At 38.5% G+C, this 21340-nt stretch overlaps 1 protein-coding gene and 1 long non-coding RNA gene across 2 annotated transcripts; one reads left to right on the top strand and one right to left on the bottom strand.

Annotated features, from left to right (window-relative positions):
* LOC110780707 (serine/arginine-rich splicing factor SR30-like) lies at window positions 1–9549 on the top strand. The gene is made up of 10 exons (XM_056839803.1): window positions 1–162; window positions 543–617; window positions 719–747; window positions 7843–7911; window positions 7990–8038; window positions 8190–8253; window positions 8850–8899; window positions 8992–9048; window positions 9132–9232; window positions 9315–9549. The coding sequence occupies exons 1-10, from the start codon at window positions 1–3 to the stop codon at window positions 9442–9444; spliced, it is 786 nt and encodes a 261-aa protein (XP_056695781.1). The 3' UTR covers window positions 9445–9549.
* A 3329-nt stretch (window positions 9550–12878) lies between these two features.
* LOC130469881 (uncharacterized) lies at window positions 12879–14602 on the bottom strand. Its single transcript, XR_008930095.1, has 3 exons — window positions 13967–14602; window positions 13708–13775; window positions 12879–13069 (listed from the first exon to the last, which is right to left on the bottom strand). It is a non-coding gene; the product is annotated as an uncharacterized lncRNA (long non-coding RNA).
* Window positions 14603–21340: the final 6738 nt, after the last annotated feature.

Raw genomic sequence — 21340 nt, forward strand, 5'->3', positions numbered from 1 at the left:
ATGCTTTCCCTGCGTCGTCAATCTAGCTTCCTCGTCGGTGGTTCTGGCCTCCTCCTCATCGTCGGTGGCTCTTTTCTCGCCTCCTCTCCAGTCGCTACTTACTCGGCTGGTGGGTCTAAGAAAGAACGTAGTTTGCTCGCGCCGGTGGTTCCAAGAAAGAAAGTTTCTCGCGTCCTTTTCTCCGTCAACCTCCTCGCCGTGGCTAGTAATCCTTGCTGTCCCCTCTTCTAGGTTTGTTCAATTCGTTTATCTGATTTTTGTTTTAAGAATTAGGGTTTGTTCAATTCGTTTTTAGGGTTCTGTGCGTTTGTTCAATTTATTTTTAGGGTTTGTTTAATTCGTTTGTTCAAATCGTTTTTATGGTCAATTCGTTTGTTCATTTCGTTTTTAGGGTTTGTTCATTTCGTTTTTAGGGTTTGTTCAATTCGTTTTTAGGATTTGTTCATTGGCCCAACTTGTGTTATTTATTGGACATGTTTAATATTGTGTTATTTCTCTAATTTGTCGGATTGTTATTGTTTATTCTTAACCATCTTTTACAGTTTGAAGATGAACGAGATGTTGAAGATGTTGTGCAAGGTCGAAATGGTTATGATTTTGATGGACATCGTTTGCGGGTAGGTATTCTTGGAACCCTGTTTCTGCTGCATGTCTACATGTGCTTCTTTTTTTGTCTGATAACTCTTGCATCATTTACATTGGTGTTATATACTTTCAGGTGGAATTCGCTCATGGTGGACGAGGATTGATATATGCGTTTTATATAGAGTTTTTACCCCCGTCCCTTAGTACTTTTTGATCTCAAATGAGCTCTTCGGAGCGATTTTAGTACTAATGTGCTCCTTGTAGTGTGTTTGTAGTTTCAGGTTCATCATTGTAGGAATTAGCATATTTTTGTGCATTTCCTACTCATTTGAATCAATACAAGAGATTATATACTTTCGAGAGCGCAAACATTGAGTTGGAAGAATTTTCATGCAAAGCGAATAGTGAAAGAAGTAGAAAACTGAATGTCGTCCACTCTTTTGATCATAACTCGAGTTATACAACTCTAAATGCAGCGATTCAAAATGGGTTGGATTCTAGACTTCAAGAGCTTTCCAACGAGTGGTCACTCGCCTGATTCCGAATTATAACGAAGGAGATATGGTGTTTTTAAGATAGAGGATCGTGCAGTTTCAACACGCGCCCGATCGGGCGGACTTCGCCCGATCCGGATCGGGCGGGCTTCGCCCGATCCGGATCGGGCGGTCATTCTGGGCGCTAGTTATGGGCATTTTGCAACCGCCCGATCGGGCGGAATTTCGCCCGATCGGGCCGACTATCGAGCACATAGCCCGATCGGGCGAAGCGTCGCCCGATCGGGCCACGCCAACCTCCAGCGTATTTCGCGAGATTTTATTTCCGATTTTGGGCTCTATTTTGGGCAAATTATAAATACTAGCCCCTTATATTTTTAGTGATATCTTTTATTCTAGTTTTCTAATTACTTAGTCTATTTTAGTTCTCTCTATTTTCTCCAAACACTTAGTTTTAATTTTAATCAAAGATTCAAGCTTTATTATTCTATTGTTCTTCAAGTCGGTATTGTTTCTTGCTTTAATTTATCTTATTGCTTGATCATGTTTTCTATTATGTTAATTGCTTTGTTATTTATTATCATGAGTGAGTAGTTTAATTTCTAGGGTTTAGGGGATCCATGAATGCATGATTGGGATTATATGTGGACTTGATTAATTGATTGATTGATTATAATTTCTATAGCTTATTATTATTGCTCGTCAATTCTATTCGGCCGGACTATTTTGATTTGAGTTTGATTAACCTTAGATTATGCGCCGAGAGGTATAAATATGATGTTTTTTGGTCTGTGGCTATTAGATAGGAATTATTTCTAGTACGTAGCGAGAGCCCGCTAGTTGTTCTATCCTAAGGAATTCATAAGATTCGAGAGATGCATGTTTTCCTAATTATGATTGTTCATTGATTGTTATTGTCCGTTGTCCAATCCTGCTCTGCATTTATGGTAAACCGTTGCCCTAGATTCCTTTAATATTGTTATTTTCCGATTTGATTATTTGCTTTAGTTTAATATACAAACCAATCCAACTCTTTGTTACCAGTAGTCTAGATTAGTTAATTAATAGTAGAAAGAACATTGTTTCCCTGTGGATACGATCCCTGCTTACCTTACTATATTTTTAGTTGGTGAACGTTAGGTTTATCTTTGATAGGAGTGCGATTTAGCCTGTCAAATTTTGGCGCCGTTGCCGGGGAAACGGTTTAATTTTCTGCTACTAATTTTATGATCTAGATTATTTTCTTGAGTCTCATAGAACTTCCTGTTCTTTGAGACCATGTATATATTTTATTTTCTTTAGTTTATTTTTTTATTATTTTTATTTTTATTTTTTTTTAATTTTTTTTCCCCTGAAAAAAATGGATTATTATTCTTTCCCTCAATTCTTAAATGAGCCTTTTTGGGTGTATTTCGATAGGCTAAATGATTTTATTGGTTACCACAATTTTAATCTTTGGGATTCTTGTGGTTTTGCTTATGGTGGTTTAAATGAGTATACAAGGAATGTGATAGAAAGTAGATTTAATGGTGATTTTCGAGCCTTGTCTTTGGATGATATGTGGGATTATTATATGTGGTTTGCAAGGGATTTGTATGAGCGTGAAATGGCGATTCATGTTACATGTGCTAATCCAAATTATGAGCATAATCTACATGTTTCTACCCCCTCTCCCTTTAATGCTTGTTATAATGAGGTGCATTCTAATGTTTATGATAATCATGTATATTCTAACGACTTATCTAACCCTTGCATGGATATCAATGTTTTGCTTCATAATTCCAATGTTGCTTCTCCCGTGTATTATTGTGAACCCTTGCTCAATCCTGTTCAACCCGAATCAGAAAGCAGAGATAGCTTCTTAGAGGAATTAAGAAGATTAAACTCTGAGATTGAGATTCAGTGTACTAGATCTCAAGAGGCTACTAATGAGATTATTAAAGCTAGTAAGGCTACTCTTGAGAGATTTAGAAAAGTTCAAGAAATTATTGAAAATAATGATGCGAGTTGTGTTGGGGATGGGGGTCAACTGAGTGAACCCATAGGCAACCAAGAGTGGGAGGAGCTTATAACAGAGGCTGAGGATGAGTGGGAGGATGATGATTTGACGGTTGGATCAATGGATGAAGGATTTGTTGAAACTGAAAAGCCATATGTCATAGAGCAATTCCATGAGGAAGTTGAAGTTGATAAAACCCTTGTTGTTGTGTCAACCCCTACCCCTCATATTCCAAGTCCAAGAAGGGTTATTCTTAGCCCCGTTTACACCGTCTCACTCCCCTTCTCTTTCCCCATAAAACCTTTACTTGAGGATCTTCCTCCTCCCCATGAAAATCAAAAGCCCAATGACCCAATAGAGTATGTTCCTCTTTGTGAATCTTTCGCAGGTACTTACAATACTTACAAAGAAGAGGTGGATGCTTTGCAGAGAGCTCTATATGGTGAAGAGCCTATCCACCATGAATTCCAAAACACAGAGAGAGCTATTTCATTGATCATTGAGGTTGAACAATCAATAGTTCGTAAAAACAACTTCCATAAGGAGAGTATGCCTACTTTCTCTTTTCCTTCCTTTTCTTATTCTTCTTTTATTGTTGTTTTTTCTTTTTGTTCTTCTTCCTTTAGGCATCCTACTCCTTACTGGCATAGAGTTCATTCGGACTTTATGCAAATGTTGTTGTTGATTATCGTGCATGTCTTGTTGCACGAAAGTTGTGCGAGTGCGCATGACAAGCTTCTGCGCTCGTTCGTTGGTTATTTACTAACCAATCTCTTTGCGGGAGGCACGATTTGATGATGCTGAAACCCGAAAGGCCGAAAGCTCGATGAACGGTGGGCACTGTATTCATGATCGGGGTCGTGGTCTGTCACTTCCCGCGCCACATAGCTCATCCAAGGCAATTGATTCGACACCAGATGGCACCATCTTTGGTGCCCCCATTCGATGAGTTGTCGTGGCTCTCATCCCCTTCCTTTCGTTGTCTGTACATAAACTAAGATTGTGTAATGGGGACATTGCATCAATCTAACAGGGGATGAGTATTTCACTATCCATTTATTGCTTTTCGTAGTGTATTTTTCGCTTTTGTTTGTGTGTTTTAGTATAATTTTTGAGCAAGTGTGTGTTTCATTGTAGTTTTTGGTGTTAGAGAGGTGAGAAGAGGGTATTTTACGGTTTGGACGTTTAATGCTGTGCAGGTCTAAGGCTCCAAGTTCGAAAAAGTTGAATTCAAGCTGAAACGGAGTAGTCTGCGTTTTGCCCGATCCGGATCGGGCGAGGAGCGCCCGATCGGGCGCGTGTCGATTCAAGGAAAATGTTGGAAAATCGCCCGAACGGGCAACGGTTGCCCGATCCACACAAAAGGCGAGTGAAATGCCCGATCGGGCGAAATTCCGCCCGATCGGGCGGTTGATGATGACGTCGTAGGAAGGTCAAGGAAGGATTCTGGGCTGAGAAAAGTCAATAAAACAAGGCATTGCATTTCGCCCGATCCGGATCGGGCGAGGTGCGCCCGATCGGGCGCGCACAGATTCAACGGAAAGGTTCGAAATTCGCCCGATCGGGCGATCTGTTGCCCGATCGGGCGATCTGCTGCCCGATCGGGCGATCTGCTGCCCGATCGGGCGATTTGCGAATCAGCGACAAATAAGCCACGGTTTGCTCACTTTCCTCATGATACCCCTTGAGCCAATGAGGACATTGTCTGATTTAGCTTGGGGGGTGTTTCACTCACTTGTACATATTAGGTATGTTTTTCCTTTTATTTTTGCATTTACTTATTTTTGTGTGTTTATTTTGGTGTGTTTAATGTTTTCTAGAGTAGTTTATTGCTTTGAAAAAAAAAATACAAAAATACGTTCCGATGAATACAATATCATGCTTCCCTGTGCCCCTTTGATTGAAAATTGTTTTGATTCTTGGTATTTGATGACGAGCAATGTGGATGTGTTAGCCATGATTTGATATTCGATTGCTTTGATGCCTTAACATGAGTCAACTCTGACTAACTATTTGTGGACTTGGTGCTTGGCTAGTTGACTTGGTTAGGATGTGTGATAGCTTCCTGGTGTGTCATTGATTTTGAGTATTGGTTTGCAACTGTTAGTAGTGTTTTATGACTCATATACATGCACATTGTGGAGGACGAAGGCATTTTTCTGTTTAGGTAGCCTTCAGATGAATCTAGATACATTTGTTCCCTCCTTTTCTACCCATGTTGTTGCTTGTGCCCCTTTATTCGGTGACTAGCCATATTACAAGCCCATGAAAGCCCCATTGGTTACTAGTCCCAAGCCTAGCTTGGGGGAGCTAATAGTAAGTGAGGTGAGGGAGTTGTAGTGTGCTTAGTTTTGAGCACAAAGTGAGTGTTGAAAAGGAAATAAGGGAGTTCTTCTTATCTTGTTTGTTGTTTGAAAAAGAGAAAAAAAAAATAATGAAGAGTGAAAGAGATGAGAAGAATAGAAAATATGAAGGTTTCCAAAGAAAAAAAAGGAAATTGAAAAAAATAAAAAGAAAAAAATTCATTACTCTCAGAAAAATTCAAAGCATTGTTACACTCAAGTATTGTAATTTCTTATCTTTATGAGTGATTGATTTTAATTGTGAAAGAAAGGCAAGAAAGTATAGTGTGGTTTGTTTGTTGTTTCATCATGTGTTGAGTGAGAGAGTTGTGGTCATTATTTGTGGTTGATCATGGTTTTGCTAGGATTTATGCTCCCCAAAGCCAAGGCTTTAAGCTCACATTTTACCCAAATTTACCGCACCCCTACCTAAGCCTATCATTACAAGCTTTGAAGACCTTCCGACCTTTGTGCATAGAGTCATATTAATGTGAAAGTAGTTGTTTATCAATGCAAGTTATGACATGACATATTCCGAGTCGACTATTAGGTTGAGTGTATGTTTTTCTAGACACACGAGTGTTGTGAGTTTTGGGAGGGCATTGTACACTTATATGTTGGGAGGAGAGCGAACAGGTACATCTTTTATCCGCCACATAAATGAGTGACGAGTGTGTGAGCACTAGTCTTGAATTCCATTGTGCATTTGTGGTTCGCTTTGCGTGACGATTGTTAGGGAGGATTTGTGGTTGGTGGATTTGATTGGTTGACATTGATGCATGCTCGTTAGATTTTGCCTTGAATTATGTCTTTCGTTTTGAAATATGTTAGGGGTGAAGTTGATCTTGTATTCATCGATGATTTCCTTGCTTAGGGACAATCAAGGATCTAGCTTGGGGGAGTTTGATATATGCGTTTTATATAGAGTTTTTACCCCCGTCCCTTAGTACTTTTTGATCTCAAATGAGCTCTTCGGAGCGATTTTAGTACTAATGTGCTCCTTGTAGTGTGTTTGTAGTTTCAGGTTCATCATTGTAGGAATTAGCATATTTTTGTGCATTTCCTACTCATTTGAATCAATGCAAGAGATTATATACTTTCGAGAGCGCAAACATTGAGTTGGAAGAATTTTCATGCAAAGCGAATAGTGAAAGAAGTAGAAAACTTAATGTCGTCCACTCTTTTGATCATAACTCGAGTTATACAACTCTAAATGCAGCGATTCAAAATGGGTTGGATTCTAGACTTCAAGAGCTTTCCAACGAGTGGTCACTCGCCTGATTCCGAATTATAACGAAGGAGATATGGTGTTTTTAAGATAGAGGATCGTGCAGTTTCAACACGCGCCCGATCGGGCGGGCTTCGCCCGATCCGGATCGGGCGGGCTAGCTTCGCCCGATCCGGATCGGGCGGTCATTCTGGGCGCTAGTTATGGGCATTTTGCAACCGCCCGATCGGGCGGAATTTCGCCCGATCGGGCCGACTATCGAGCACATAGCCCGATCGGGCGAAGCGTCGCCCGATCGGGCCACGCCAACCTCCAGCGTATTTCGCGAGATTTTATTTCCGATTTTGGGCTCTATTTTGGGCAAACTATAAATACTAGCCCCTTATATTTTTAGTGATATCTTTTATTCTAGTTTTCTAATTACTTAGTCTATTTTAGTTCTCTCTATTTTCTCCAAACACTTAGTTTTAATTTTAATCAAAGATTCAAGCTTTATTATTCCATTGTTCTTCAAGTCGGTATTGTTTCTTGCTTTAATTTATCTTATTGCTTGATCATGTTTTCTATTATGTTAATTGCTTTGTTATTTATTATCATGAGTGAGTAGTTTAATTTCTAGGGTTTAGGGGATCCATGAATGCATGATTGGGATTATATGTGGACTTGATTAATTGATTGATTGATTATAATTTCTATAGCTTATTATTATTGCTCGTCAATTCTATTCGGCCGGACTATTTTGATTTGAGTTTGATTAACCTTAGATTATGCGCCGAGAGGTATAAATATGATGTTTTTTGGTCTGTGGCTATTAGATAGGAATTATTTCTAGTACGTAGCGAGAGCCCGCTAGTTGTTCTATCCTAAGGAATTCATAAGATTCGAGAGATGCATGTTTTCCTAATTATGATTGTTCATTGATTGTTATTGTCCGTTGTCCAATCCTGCTCTGCATTTATGGTGAACCGTTGCCCTAGATTCCTTTAATATTGTTATTTTCCGATTTGATTATTTGCTTTAGTTTAATATACAAACCAATCCAACTCTTTGTTACCAGTAGTCTAGATTAGTTAATTAATAGTAGAAAGAACATTGTTTCCCTGTGGATACGATCCCTGCTTCCCTTACTATATTTTTAGTTGGTGAACGTTAGGTTTATCTTTGATAGGAGTGCGATTTAGCCTGTCAAGGATCATCATCATCAGACCATCACAGCAGTTACAGTGCTAGTAGAGGTGGAGCACCTAAGCACACTAACTACAGAGGGGTAGTCTTGCTTCTCTATTGGCATATTTTTGGTAATTTCACTACTATATGAAATTCTTGTATTGGTGTTTCTGCAGTTATGGTCACTGGACTGCCATCATCTGCTTCTGGGCAAGACCTGAAGGTCAGTGATAACAGTTTTTTAATCTAGAGGAGATTTGGGGATCATTGTGCTGTGCAGTTTGTGTCTCACACGAGTTCGATGCTCCTATTCCCATTATATGTCTTCTATCTATTATTCATGTTGTTCTGATTTGTATATGTATCAATATCAGGATCACATGCGACGAGACGGTGAAGTTTGTTTCTCAGATGTATTCAAGGATCGTCGCTATGGTGGTTAGTTGGTGCTTTTAATGATCCTTGAGTTGCTACTTTCCTAGTGTTTCTTGTATCAGTGCACTGATTAATTTTATCATATCGTTATGTAACTCTAGGTAGCAAATGTGATATCTGGTCCTAAAGTTTAATCGGCTTAAAAACTCTCTAGCATTTTACTTGTGTTAATATTTTTACCCCTTTTGGTTTGACAATTTCCTAGTATTATCTGGAATGCATCATGGTACTTAAGTTCCACAATGATTACTGCCTTTACTGGGTATATCGATATCTCTACCTGCCCTAAAAAGCTCATAGTCCTTTTTGCAAGCTAGCATGTGACAGATGCTGACGACCATGCATATTAGAGGATGAGCTAACTATCCGCATTAAGTTGAATTCAAGGCTAAGTCTTGAAATTTGGACCAGAAAATCTGAAAGTTCTTATCTTTTTGAACTTATGTTGGTTCTCACATTGTGTAATCATTCGGATTATTGTTTAGTCTAATATGTGGTGCATGCCTTTAGGGTCATCCTTAAAAGTTGAGATGTTTTGTTCACTGCATACTTCTAGTTGTAAAGTTGCCCTTTGACCCGATAAAGCGTTCTTTTTGCAGGCACGGCTGGAGTTGTTGAATATGCAAATTATAATGATATGAAACGTGCTGTAAGATGTTTTGTTCTGTTAGTTGTTTAGTGGTAATTTTGTTTAGTGTTCTTTTTTTCTAATAGACTAATCAGGCGTTGCCTTTTATGCAGTTCAGGAAGCTGGATGATTCTGAATTTCGTAATGCATTCTCTCGCGCTTATATCCGAGTACGTCTCAAAAAGAGTTGATTATCAAACTGGGTATATATTACTGTTTTCTTATAGTTATTCACATTTATTTTCATCTCCAGGTGAGGGAGGACTCGAGGAGTCTGAGTCTGGATGATAGGTCGAGAAGCAGAAGCTACAACCGTGGATGTAGTTATAGTCGAAGCCGCAGCCGCAGCCACAGGTGCTATTATTTGTTTTAAGATGGATTTTGTGCTAAGGTTTTATAATAATGAAACTATGCTGAAAGGTCTCCTTTGATGCAGTATATCTCCGCAAAGAAATTCACGCCGTTCTTATTCTAGATCTCCTTCGAAGTCCCGCTCGAGATCTCCCTCTCGTTCTCGCTCTAGGTATGTTGTTGCTCCTGTTACTCGTGCTCATCAATCACCTTAAGGAAGTATAATGACTAATCATATATGGTTAACAAGATTGCATAATATTGCGTCATATATCTGGTTCATTTCAGTAAACTGCTTAGCTTATACCAACATCTGGTTATAGTTCTTTAACGAAGCTAGGTTGTATATGTCTAGCTTCTATTGGAAATCCAGATTCATGTGGCTGCATTATTTTGTATTTACGAAGTATCCCTGATTTAACCTTTGTTGAAGGATACATATGTTGTATGATTTAGCTTTTAGGGATGAGCCAGACATACCAGTCGTTTTACACTAATTCCCCCTGATTTGACCTTGGTTAAACATGTAATGTAATTTATTTATTTCCTGATATACGGAGTAAGATCGTTCTATTACTTTCGAAAGTACAACAGCCTATTAACGGGAATACAGTAGGCCTTCTTAATTGTTTCTGTGTGAAAGATTTTAAGAGGGTATAATACCAGACAGCCAGTTATAGACTTACAGATAATGGAATAAACTAGACTGGAGCAGCATTAAAACCGTATGCACCTAGTGTTGGTCGTATTTTTTGGTCTTGGGTGCTGCAACAGTGGATCGTCGAGAATATGTGGATCTTTTTACGAAGCCTTAGAGGAAGGGAGAAGTCAGAAAACCATTATTTAGCAATTCTTGTTAGATTGTTCCTATTTTTTGAAACCACTTCCGAGGCTTCCTTCTTCATTTTGTCTATTTATGCTCACATTTTGTCTGACTTTATTTGGAAATTTCCCTGTTCACATTTTTCTTCAAGCGACTTCATAATGTGTGCTTCTGGAGTGGAATATAGAAGAGTATGTAGATTGGTTATTTAGACCATAGAAGAATGATCTACCATTTTTATTGCCTTTTTTTTGTTCTCTATTTCATCACTTGACTTCTGCATGGAATCAGTTTGCTTCCTCTTGTCTTTCCACTTCTCGGATTATCTTCGTCCATCTTCAAAGCATGCCTGTTAGATGATTTTATTTTGCAGTTGGGTAGTTTGGAGTTTGGTAGTTAAAGTGTTGACCTGTTAATGTTACCAATGGTTGCATTTCTTCTGTCAATAAGTAGAAAAGACGTAGGGAGGTGCCAAGTTACTTTTTGATTTCTAACTTATTTGTAGTGTAATTGGTGAGAAAAGAGGGGTTATTAAAGACATGAAGGTAGTTCATTTGTATATGCCATACCAAACTATAAGCTGTGTCTGACACTTGGATGCATAGAGAGGGAGGAGGTTAGATGCTTAAAAACGTCGTATTTGGGCAAAAATTAGGTAAAATTTAGACATTTCATTTAAGATGTGTGTCTGTCTCTGGCACTTCTAGCTGAGTTCGAGTAACATAGACGTGGCATGCTTGTGCTGCCATATCTAGTCACATTGTGCTTTCCCACTTCAGATCTGTTGAATTTGGAACTTAATTAAAAACAAAAACTAAGCCTCTTAATTGTATTTAGTCTATACTGCATAATTGTATTTAGTCTATCATGTAATATGCCTATACTGCATAATTGTATTAGTCTAATGAGTTCAGACGATGTACATTCAGATTAGTTAAAAGATACGGAGTAATAAGATAAGATAAGAGAAATGGAACTCGAGAGAAAAGTACCTTAAACTCTCGTCTCAACTAATCTGAAAGCTCGAGAGAAAAGTACCTTAAACTCGAGAGAAATGGAACTCGAGAGAAAAGTACCTTAAACTCTCGTCTCAACTAATCTGAAAGATCGAGAGAAAAGTACCTTAAACTCGAGAGAAAAGTACCTTAAACTCTTGTCTCAACTAATCTGAAAGCTCCTAAAGCACACATGCCTAGGAGCAGGAAGTTTAGGCCAGCATTCCCAGCAACAAAAGTAGGGTAGCTTGCAAAAGTAGTAGCGTGCAATACATCTGATTATTGGATGGTAAACCATAGTTTGCAGCACTCTGAACTTACTTACCCCGCGTTAGTTATCAACTTGATCAGCTGCAAGGTTTAGGTTATACATTTTACTAAAGTTCTTGGATTGAGGACTGCATCTGCAAAGGTTGATAGTAAATCCCTCTGAAGATGTATCTGATTATCTATCCCCTTAGTCCTTTACCCGGATGTTATGGCCTTATTGAGTACATTTTAATGCTATGTCCATAATTTTTATGTTTTGTGTGTTACTTTATATGCTCAAGAGTAGGGTAGATATTAACCATTAGTTGAATTTGGTTGTGCTTGCAGCTTGATGCTTGGGTAAAGGTCTACACTCCGAGGAATACGCCTTATGCTAGTGAGGAAATTGATGTGGTTCATGAGCAATGGGTTGCAAGTATTTATTATTGGCCCGAGGGCGCTTGATCGAGTTGTGTTGGTTTAGATGTTATAGAACAATCTTTTATGTTAAAATGCATGCGTACGTTGAAATTGGAACATACATATATTTAAATGTATATGGTACGTGCACTTTGGTTTTGCGATATCTATAAAACACCATTTATTGTTTTTATATTTGTTATACAGGTTGCGATATTCTATTATTGTTGTGATAGGTTTCTATATTTGGGCACTCTAGGTATCCATAAAACTAAAATTTTACACCCTTGTTGCAGCGTACATATATATGTACGCTGCAACAAGGGTGTAAAATTTTGGCAAAAAACCAGACTTGTTGCAGCGTACAAATAGATGTTCGCTGCAACAGGTTGGGTTTTTTGCAGCGTACACCTATTTGTACGCTGCAATAAGTTAAGATTTTGGCGAAAATTTAGACACTTGTTACAGCGTACATGCATATGTACGCTGCAAAAAAATACTTTTCGCAGCGAACATTGTACGCTGCAACAAGTTCAGACTTGTTGCAGGCCCCCCAGTTGCAGCATACGATGTACGCTGCAACAGGGGTCTAAAAGCCCGCTGCAATAAGGGTTTTTTCTACTAGTGATAAAGCCAGGAAAGCATATTATTTATACATAATCATTTAGCATAGTATAGATGCATACACTTTGTAGCGTGCCTTCCCTAGCTGCGCCCGAACCGAACAAGAACAAGTCTTTAGGACTCCAAATGTCGTCCCTCCGTAGATAGTCCACAGTACGTCCGGATCCGCCTCAAGATTGACCAACTAGAATCGCCCTTAAGGTGCTTAGGAATTTTCGGCTATTATTGTGCAAGAGTGTGGCTGAATTTTCTTTCAAAAACTTACCCTTTTAAATACTTCAATCGTGTTTATAAATTATGACCCTAGGCCCTTATTTATAGAGGTTTGGAAAGGGAATTGGAATCCTAGTAGGATACGATTTAATTAAACTTAGAATCCTACAAGGACCCTGTAACGCCCCGACTTCTAAACACCATTAATTAGGTTAATTATCTTTAGTTAGCAGCGGAAAACCCTAGCTTAGTCGGAGCGTCACATGCGGTATCTCCCTCGTGGAAAATACAAGGCGATATAACCTTTTTAAATCACTAAATAAACTTTAATAACGAAATACTTCTATCATTGATTAAATATTAATATAAAAGTCTAACTCAATTCTTGAAATTAAACTTAGAGTTTAATTAATGCATCCATTATTACTAGTGAGACATAGTTATCTTTACTAAACATCGATCATGAATTTGGTGGTTGCATCCTCACTCTAAGGCATCCCATGATCTTCTTCGTACCTAAAACAAAAGCAACATCGTGAGCCGAGGCCCAGTAACATACTACCCTAACAACGTAAATTCATTTCAATTCATTTTATTTACTTTGTAAACTGGGGGAATAGAATATAGTAAATCAGTTTCATAAAAGCATCATAATAAAACATTATTTATAACTTGAAACTTTAGTAGTTCCCATTATCTTTCATAAAACCTTCATTTTACTTGGTAACTGACTAGTTTGCCTTGCGGGACGTCTCCCACCTTGCGATAGTCCTCAAAGAGCACTCTCCCTTGTTGGACATACGCCCGTACCTAAATAGTTTCTCTTTTAGCTTGCGGTAACCCTCAAGGAGCACTCTCCCTTGTTGGGTGTCCCGCGGTACGGCGGTACGTGCACGACCTAAAAATAGTAACCCCACTAACTGCCAGAACCTGTTACACTTTTATTTATCATGTTTCGTATCTTATTAATAACTCGTAAACATCATCTTATAAAATCATTCATAAACATATTTAAATATCATCATTCATAAAACACACTTCATAAATACATTTCATATCCCACAATCCAATAAAAACACATCATTATAAACATATTTCATAATCACATAAACACATTTTATAAGGGGATTGTGGGTGTTAGGAATAGATGTTACCTCAACCGTAATTTTATACTTCCCGTTCGATGGGCCGTTCTTCCTGAGCTCCAAAATTGAATATTCGTCTATTTATAAATTACCGAATTAGTAAATTATATAAAAAAAAAATTATAATTAAACCTTTTATTAATAGCCTTTATTTTATTAATAATACTAGATTTTAGTAAAACCTTACTTTTTAACAAAAAAAAAATTCAAAAAGTCTTTTATTTAGTTCCATGGCATAAATAAGTACGGAGTACTCCGTATCACTTACCCAACTTGGCTTTCTTGATTGTTATTGGGTTTGACCTTTTGACTTAGAATATAGGCCCACTAGTTCCAAAAATTTAGGAAGTTGAAAGACCAAACTTGGTCTTCATGAACAGAACACGAACCAAGAGAAAAGGAAGGAGGAAGGAAGGCAGCAACTGGGTATGACTCGTATGACCCACGAAAGCAGAGGAAGCACAAGGCGGCAACAGGGAGGTGGTCAGGTGGTCGGATAAGGTTTTCGCCGGTGGTTTGGGCGGTGGTGGTCCGCGTCAATGGAGAGAGAGAAAAGAGGTTGTGCGTGAGTTAATGTTCGGTTTCGGCAATGGAATGCTACAATTCGAGCTTGATATTTGTGAGTAGTGAATGAGCATATTCCAGGGGTGGATAACAGAAAATATTGAGGGTGGTTGTATCAGGTTGGCCGGCGGCAGAGCCGCGGTGGTGACGGTGGTGGTGATGCGCGAAAACAGGGGATAGTTACGGGAATTATAGCTAATTTCTTGTGCTTATTTTTCTGTGACTTGGTGCTTGGTTGGGTGAGTTTTATGGCCAGGTTTCATGAGTATTTATAGGGAGTTTTGAGGAGAGGAATCACGTAAGCCATGAGCTCATGCTAATGGTTTTGCAAAACCTCCAAATGAAAACCATGGAAGCTTTTGTGAGAGAAGTAACTAAATCGGGTGCTTTTGCACTTGATGAGTAATCTCAAATGGGTGAGTTGCTTGTGACATTTGTCAAGAAATATTGACCTTTAAGGTTTTGTACTTACACGTAAAAGTCTAGAGGGAGTAGGGAGGAAGTAGAAGATGACCTTGTGGACCAAGAAAAGGAATTTGGACAGAATAAGGGAGAAAAGGGGTCAAAGGAGTAAGACAAATCTGCTGCTCATTCACTTGGTTGATGCGTGGGAGAGAAGCAGAAGATGAGTGTGGATGGGTGAGCAGGGGCATTTTCGTAATTTCACTTAGTTAGGCTAAAATTCAGAAATTTCTTTGCTATATTTAGGAATTGATATAAATAGAAATGTTTAAATTAAATCAAATTTTCAAATAATTCTTTATAAAATATCGATAGCACAAAATAAATTTAGTTTTCGAATAAAATGAGAACGTTCCGAAATTATTAAAAATTCGAAATAAATAAGATTTTAAGCTCCAAAAAAAATATTAAATTATAAAATCAGAAAAAATAAATCATGTAACGATATTAAAATTCAATCGCAATAAAACTTCGTAAATTAAAATAAAGTTTGAAATTAGGATTTAAAGCGATTTAAAGCTAAATAAAAATAATTTAGCATAATTAATCAAGTTTTAAAATTCGGGGTATTACAGACCCTAATTAATTAAATAATCCTAACAGGAATAGGAATTTAATCATACACCAAATTGAAGGAAATAATGCCCTTGGTCCAAGTATGCATTCTATGTTAAGTCTAATAAATGCGGTTCAGTATTAATTAACAAGTTAATAATTCAGTGAGATCAAGTGAGCTGAATGCCTAGCTAGAGGCCGCTTCAGTTCAAGTGGAATTAATGATATTAATCCACAGCTTACTCTTGACTGAACCCGTAGGGTCACACAAATAGTACGTAAACGGATCAAGTATTTAATAGCATTAAATACTCCATCTATGAATATTCGGAACCGACGGATCTTGGTTTCAGTGGGAGCTAAGATCGTCACAAGCAAGGAATGAATACTCCGGAAACGATGATATTGCCGGAAACGGAAATATGGATCGTATCGGAAATATAAATATTATCCAAGTCGTAGATGTTGCCGGAAACGGAAACATGGTACGTGTCGGAAAATATTATCGGAAATGGAAATATTGCCAGAATCGGAAATATTGCCGGAAACGGAAATATTGTCAGAATCGGAAATATTACCGGAATCGGAAAATAATTCCGGAAACGGAAATATTAAATATTTGTTCGAAACGGAAATTAATTCCGGAATCGGAAATATTAAATATTGTTCGTAACGGAAATGAATTCCGGAATCGGAAAATTTAATCGGAAGCGCATCGTACGAATAAGCATCGGACGAGGCCTGCCGGACGAGGCCCAGCACGAAGACCAGGCCATCGCCCAGCAAGCCAAGCGCGCCGCACAAACAGCCACGCCAGGCCCAGCGCAAGGCCAGGCCCAGCAGGCTGCGCGCAGCGCGCAGCGCGCACAGCGCGCACAGCACGCGCAGCGCGCAGCGCGCAGCGCGCGCGGGCGCTGAGTGGGCTGCTGCTCGCGCGCACGCATGGGGCCCATCGTGGCTGCCGTGCGTGTGTGTGCAAGTGTTTGCGTTCGTGCACGTTTCCTAAAACATGCAGAGTTCGGTTAATGATTAAATTCCTAATTCTATTTGATAAATTAATTAAATTAGAGTTCTTGTAGGATTCTAGGTTTGATTAATTTGTATCTGAATAGGATTTCGATTCCCTTTCCATACCGCTATAAATATGAGGCTAGGGCTCACAATTTATAACACAAGTTTCAAAGTATTCAAAGTGAGTTTTTGAGAGAAAAATTCAGTCACACATTTGCCTATAAAGTGCCGAAAATAATAGTACCTTAAGGGCGATTCTAGTTGGTCAATCTTAAGGCGGATCCGGACGTGCTGTGGACTATCTACGGCGGGACGACACTTGGAGTCCTAAAGACTTGTTCTTGTTCGGTTCGGGCGCAGCTAGGGAAGGCACGCAACAAAGAGTATGCATCTAATCTATGCTAAATGATTATGTGTAAATAATATGTTTTCCTGGGTTTATGGTTTTTCCGCATGATTTATGAATTGCCATATGTATCATAACCTAACAGTGGTATCACGAGCCCCTTATTATTTTCATAATCTAAATTGCATGAACATGGTTAAATATTACAAATTTGCAAGAATTAAAAGGGGTGATTAATTTTCGTAATTGTTAATTAATTGCAAATTGCGTTTATTTAATTATACGTACGCAGTTTTTCGGCAGTTTCTTCGTTACTCATCCGAATTGAGTGATTTTTGTGTCAATTCCGCATGTAAAAGACATTCTAAAATTTTGACAAAAAGAGTATTTTTCTGCCGAACCCAGAATTCTCAAATTCGAAGCCTAACTATGACTTTTCGAAGGTTTTAGTTTTTCGAATGCAAAATTTCGTAAATTTAAGATGTTAAATTAAATATTTGCGATTCTTGTTGATAAATCTTGAATTTTTTGATTGACCTACTGCATATGTTTAACAAGTTTGAATGCCTAGTCTTGTTAATTATGCAATCTAATTTGTAATTATGATTAATTTGTTGAAAATTAGAATAATTTAGAATTAATTTGATTTTCATAATTAATTGTAATTTAATTAGAAACCTATGATTAAAAACCACCATAAAAATTGTAAATTTACGATAAATTTTAAATTTTTATGACCTAGACTTGAATCCATAACAATCGGAAATCAATTGGATAATAAATTTTCGATTTTTCGCCCTAAAATTATGAAATTAATATTATTTATTAATTTGTCATTAATTTTAAAAATAAATTTTAAATTTTTATGCGATTCGTTCATATAACTTGCACGCACGAAGCAATGGACGCTTCGTGTTACCCTTAAGGGGTGTTGTATAATGCGGGCATGCGACGACGAGCAAGGGAGCTCGTCGCCCATGCGGCACGAATGCAATGAGCAAGGGCGTAGTGCACGAGCACAAGGCAGCAGCCCTGCCTTGTGTCGTGTGCCACGACCAATGGACGAATGGGCATGGGCGTAGGGCGAGCCAAGGCAGTCGCGTGTGGGCAGCAAGCGAGCTGCGCCACAACGCGCGCTGCCTCGCACAAGAGCGCGCAGCCTCGCGCGCAGCGAGCGCAAGCTCGCGTGCCACGAGCGCTGCGCCTAGCATTGCTCGCGCGCACAGCGAGCGATGTCGCCCGCCCAGCGAGCGATGTCGCCCGCCCAGCGAGCGATGTCGCGCGCCCAGCGAGCGATGGCTCGCGCGCCCAGCGAGCGATGTCGCGCGCCCAGCGAGCGATGTCGCGCGCGCACTGCGAGCGATAGCCCGCGTGCGATGAGCGCTGGCGCGCGCAGCGAGCACCAATGCGTGCGGAGGCTTGCGATAGGGATGCAGCAGCTATGCGACGAGCGCATGGGCTGCGCGCACATGGCCAGCAATGGCTGTGTGCGTGCGGCTCATGGGCGTGCAACGCGTAGGGTGTTTGCGTTACGATTAGATCGTTCTGAATGTTTAATTTGAAAAATTTCAGTTCACGTAATTTTAATTAATTTTAAAATTAATAATTTAAATTATTTTCTTGGATTTTAATTTTGAATATTATAATTATAATAAATGTTATTTATTCTAATTATTTTACTAAAATTAAAATCATGAATTAATTTAAATGCGACTGAAATTAAATTAAACTTTTTGGATTCAATTATAAATTTATATGAGCTTTAAATTTTAATTAAATTTGTATGTTTCCGGTTAGACTAGAAATACATTTTTATGTTTAAAATTGGTAAAGCATATGAATTTATTGGTTTAAGTGGGAGCGCTTTTTAGTCATAAACTCTTGATTAGGTCTACAAATCCTTAAGGTTAAAACAACTTGATTAGAATTAATAAGGACTGAATAATTGGTAGATTATTGGTGCCCTTGATTAATTGTTGCAAATGTTTACGTGATGCATAATGTGTTTTACTAACCAGCTATGTGGGCCATTCATGATAATGAATGGGTGAATGGTATATATTGTATATGTACTGTTTTGCAGGTTATGAAGTGACTAGTATGGCCCAAATAGGATAGAAAATATGGTCTGCGTACCATTAATTTGAATGTAATTGGTCTAAAGTACCAAAGTTATTTTTCAATTCAAATATGGTCTGCGAACCATCAAATAGTTGTAATTAGTTATAGCTTATCCTATTTGAAGAAAATGGTGCCTCCCACGGAGATTTTCAAGACGGACTTTGAAGTCAAAGCTTCAAGATGAAGTCGGGCCATACTAGATCACAAATATCTTATGCATGTTTTAAGTTATTTATTGCTTTAAATATGTCTTAAAATGCATGAGATCAAAAGCTTGATTATGTTGCATGATTAAGGATTTTAGTTCACTTAAAATCTAACCAACATAGTAAGAGCCTTAAGTTCCAAACTTAAAAATTGAGTTAAAAGGTGCCATGCCAAAATATACACTTGCTTGGATATCCTTTACATCAATCTAGTAATAGTTTTCGCTCAGCGAGGTGTTACTTATTGGTCCTAAAGGGGCAAGGTACACAAATAATTGTGAGTACATGTTAGTTTTGGTGAAACTCAACGATATAAGTAAGGAGTCCTTTTATGTCGTGGCAAATTCGATAGGTTTACCTAATAAGTTCTTAGACGTACCTATCAACCAAGAATAGTTTCTAGACTATTAGCAAAAGGCTTTTGCTTACCTAAGATGTTCTAGGATTAAGTCGACAAACTGTGCTTAGTTCTTCAATGATTTTAGGATCTTGGAATCATTTTATTCACACCTGCCGGAACACATAAATTGAATAAAATGCTTAATAAACATTGAATTATGCATGTATGCTAGAATTTAAGTTTATTAAGAGAAACTGTGAATGGTTATTTATTTGTTTATTCTTTTCAATTGTAGTTTTTAATATGGCAAACAACAATCAAAACATCATCATGGGTTCTGAGCTTATGGTCAAGCTGAACCTGAAAAATTTTCTTGAATGGGAAGCTAAGCTAGTTGAAATAGTCAAAATCAATGGACTTGAGTATGTACTGTCACATCCCATGCCAAGCTACTATGCCAGAGACATGACCCCTGAGAGATTTTACGCCTGGGATTCGGATCTCAAAAAGGTTATGAGTCTCATGCTGAACAATATCCCTGATGATTGGGCTAGAAGGTTTGTAGCCTATGAACCTTTTACGCTCATCAAGAATCTGAGGGATATCTGTCGTGGAAGTACGGAGGACAGGGACCTGAACGTCCATGAGTTGATTGAATCAATGTCTGGTCTAAAGGTTAGTTCTCCCAACAGGTGTTATAGGATGGAGGTCCAAGAAACACATGTTCAGCTCCTTCGCACTAAACAAAGGGTAGGCGTCCCACTGAGGTTCCATGTGGATCTTATGTGTTCATATTTTGATCGCCTAAGTCTACTAGGAACACCAATAAGCGAAAGGATGGCAGTCTCTGTCTTGCTCAATTCACTACACAGTGGGTTTGGTCGCTTCAAGCAACTATACCTAAGTGAACCAAGAGAAGAAACAGTTGCAGAATTTATTCACCTTGTCAGAAAGGCTGAAATAGTACTGGACTGTGAAGCCAAAGATTTACTCAAGGCTAGAAAGAGACCATTCAAGAAAGGTGGAAAGTCCAAGGGCAATGCTAAATCAAAGCAGGACAAGTCCACATCAAGCTGTCTTTATTGTGATGGAATAGGCCATTACAAAAGAGAATGTCCAAAGCTAAAGGAAGATCAGAAGAACGGAACAGTCGTTCCATCTTCAGGTATTTTCGTTATAGACTGTATACTTGCTAATTCAACTTCTTGGGTATTAGATACAGGTTGTGGCTCACACTTATGTTCCAATCCACAGGGACTAAGAAGAAGTAGAAAGTTAAGCAAGGGTGAAGTCGACCTACCAGTGGGAAATGGAGCACGGATTGCTGCATTAGCTGTAGGAACTTACTATTTGTCGTTGCCCTCCGGGCTAGTTTTGGAACTGGAAGAATGTTTCCATGTTCCAAGTCTTACTAAAAACATCATTTCAGTTTCTTGCTTAGATGCTAAGGGATTTTCCTTTATAATAAAAGACAATAGTTGTTCGTTTTATTTTAAAGAGATGTTTTATGGATCTGCTAGATTAGTCAATGGACTTTATTTATTAGATCACGACAAACAAGTATATAACATAAATACCAAAAAGGCCAAAAAGGATGATTCAGATCTCACCTATCTGTGGCATTGTCGATTAGGCCATATAAACTTGAAACGCTTAGAAAGACTTCAAAGGGAAGGAATTCTAGAACCATTTGACTTAGAGGATTATGGTAAATGCGAATCGTGTTTACTTGGCAAAATGACGAAGCAACCTTTCTCTAAAGTTGGAGAAAGAGCAAATGAACTATTGGGTTTAATCCATACAGATGTATGTGGACCAATGAGTACAAATGCTAGAGGTGGTTTCAGCTACTTTATCACTTTCACTGATGACTTCAGTAGGTATGGTTATGTCTACCTAATGAAGCATAAGTCTGAATCCTTTGACAAATTCAAGGAATTTCAGAGTGAAGTAGAGAATCAATTAGGCAAGAAGATTAAGGCACTGCGGTCTGATAGAGGCGGTGAATATCTGAGCTATGAATTTGATGACCATCTG

The sequence above is a fragment of the Spinacia oleracea genome, chromosome 3 (assembly GCF_020520425.1).
Source record: "Spinacia oleracea cultivar Varoflay chromosome 3, BTI_SOV_V1, whole genome shotgun sequence".
Taxonomy (NCBI): domain Eukaryota; kingdom Viridiplantae; phylum Streptophyta; class Magnoliopsida; order Caryophyllales; family Amaranthaceae; genus Spinacia; species Spinacia oleracea.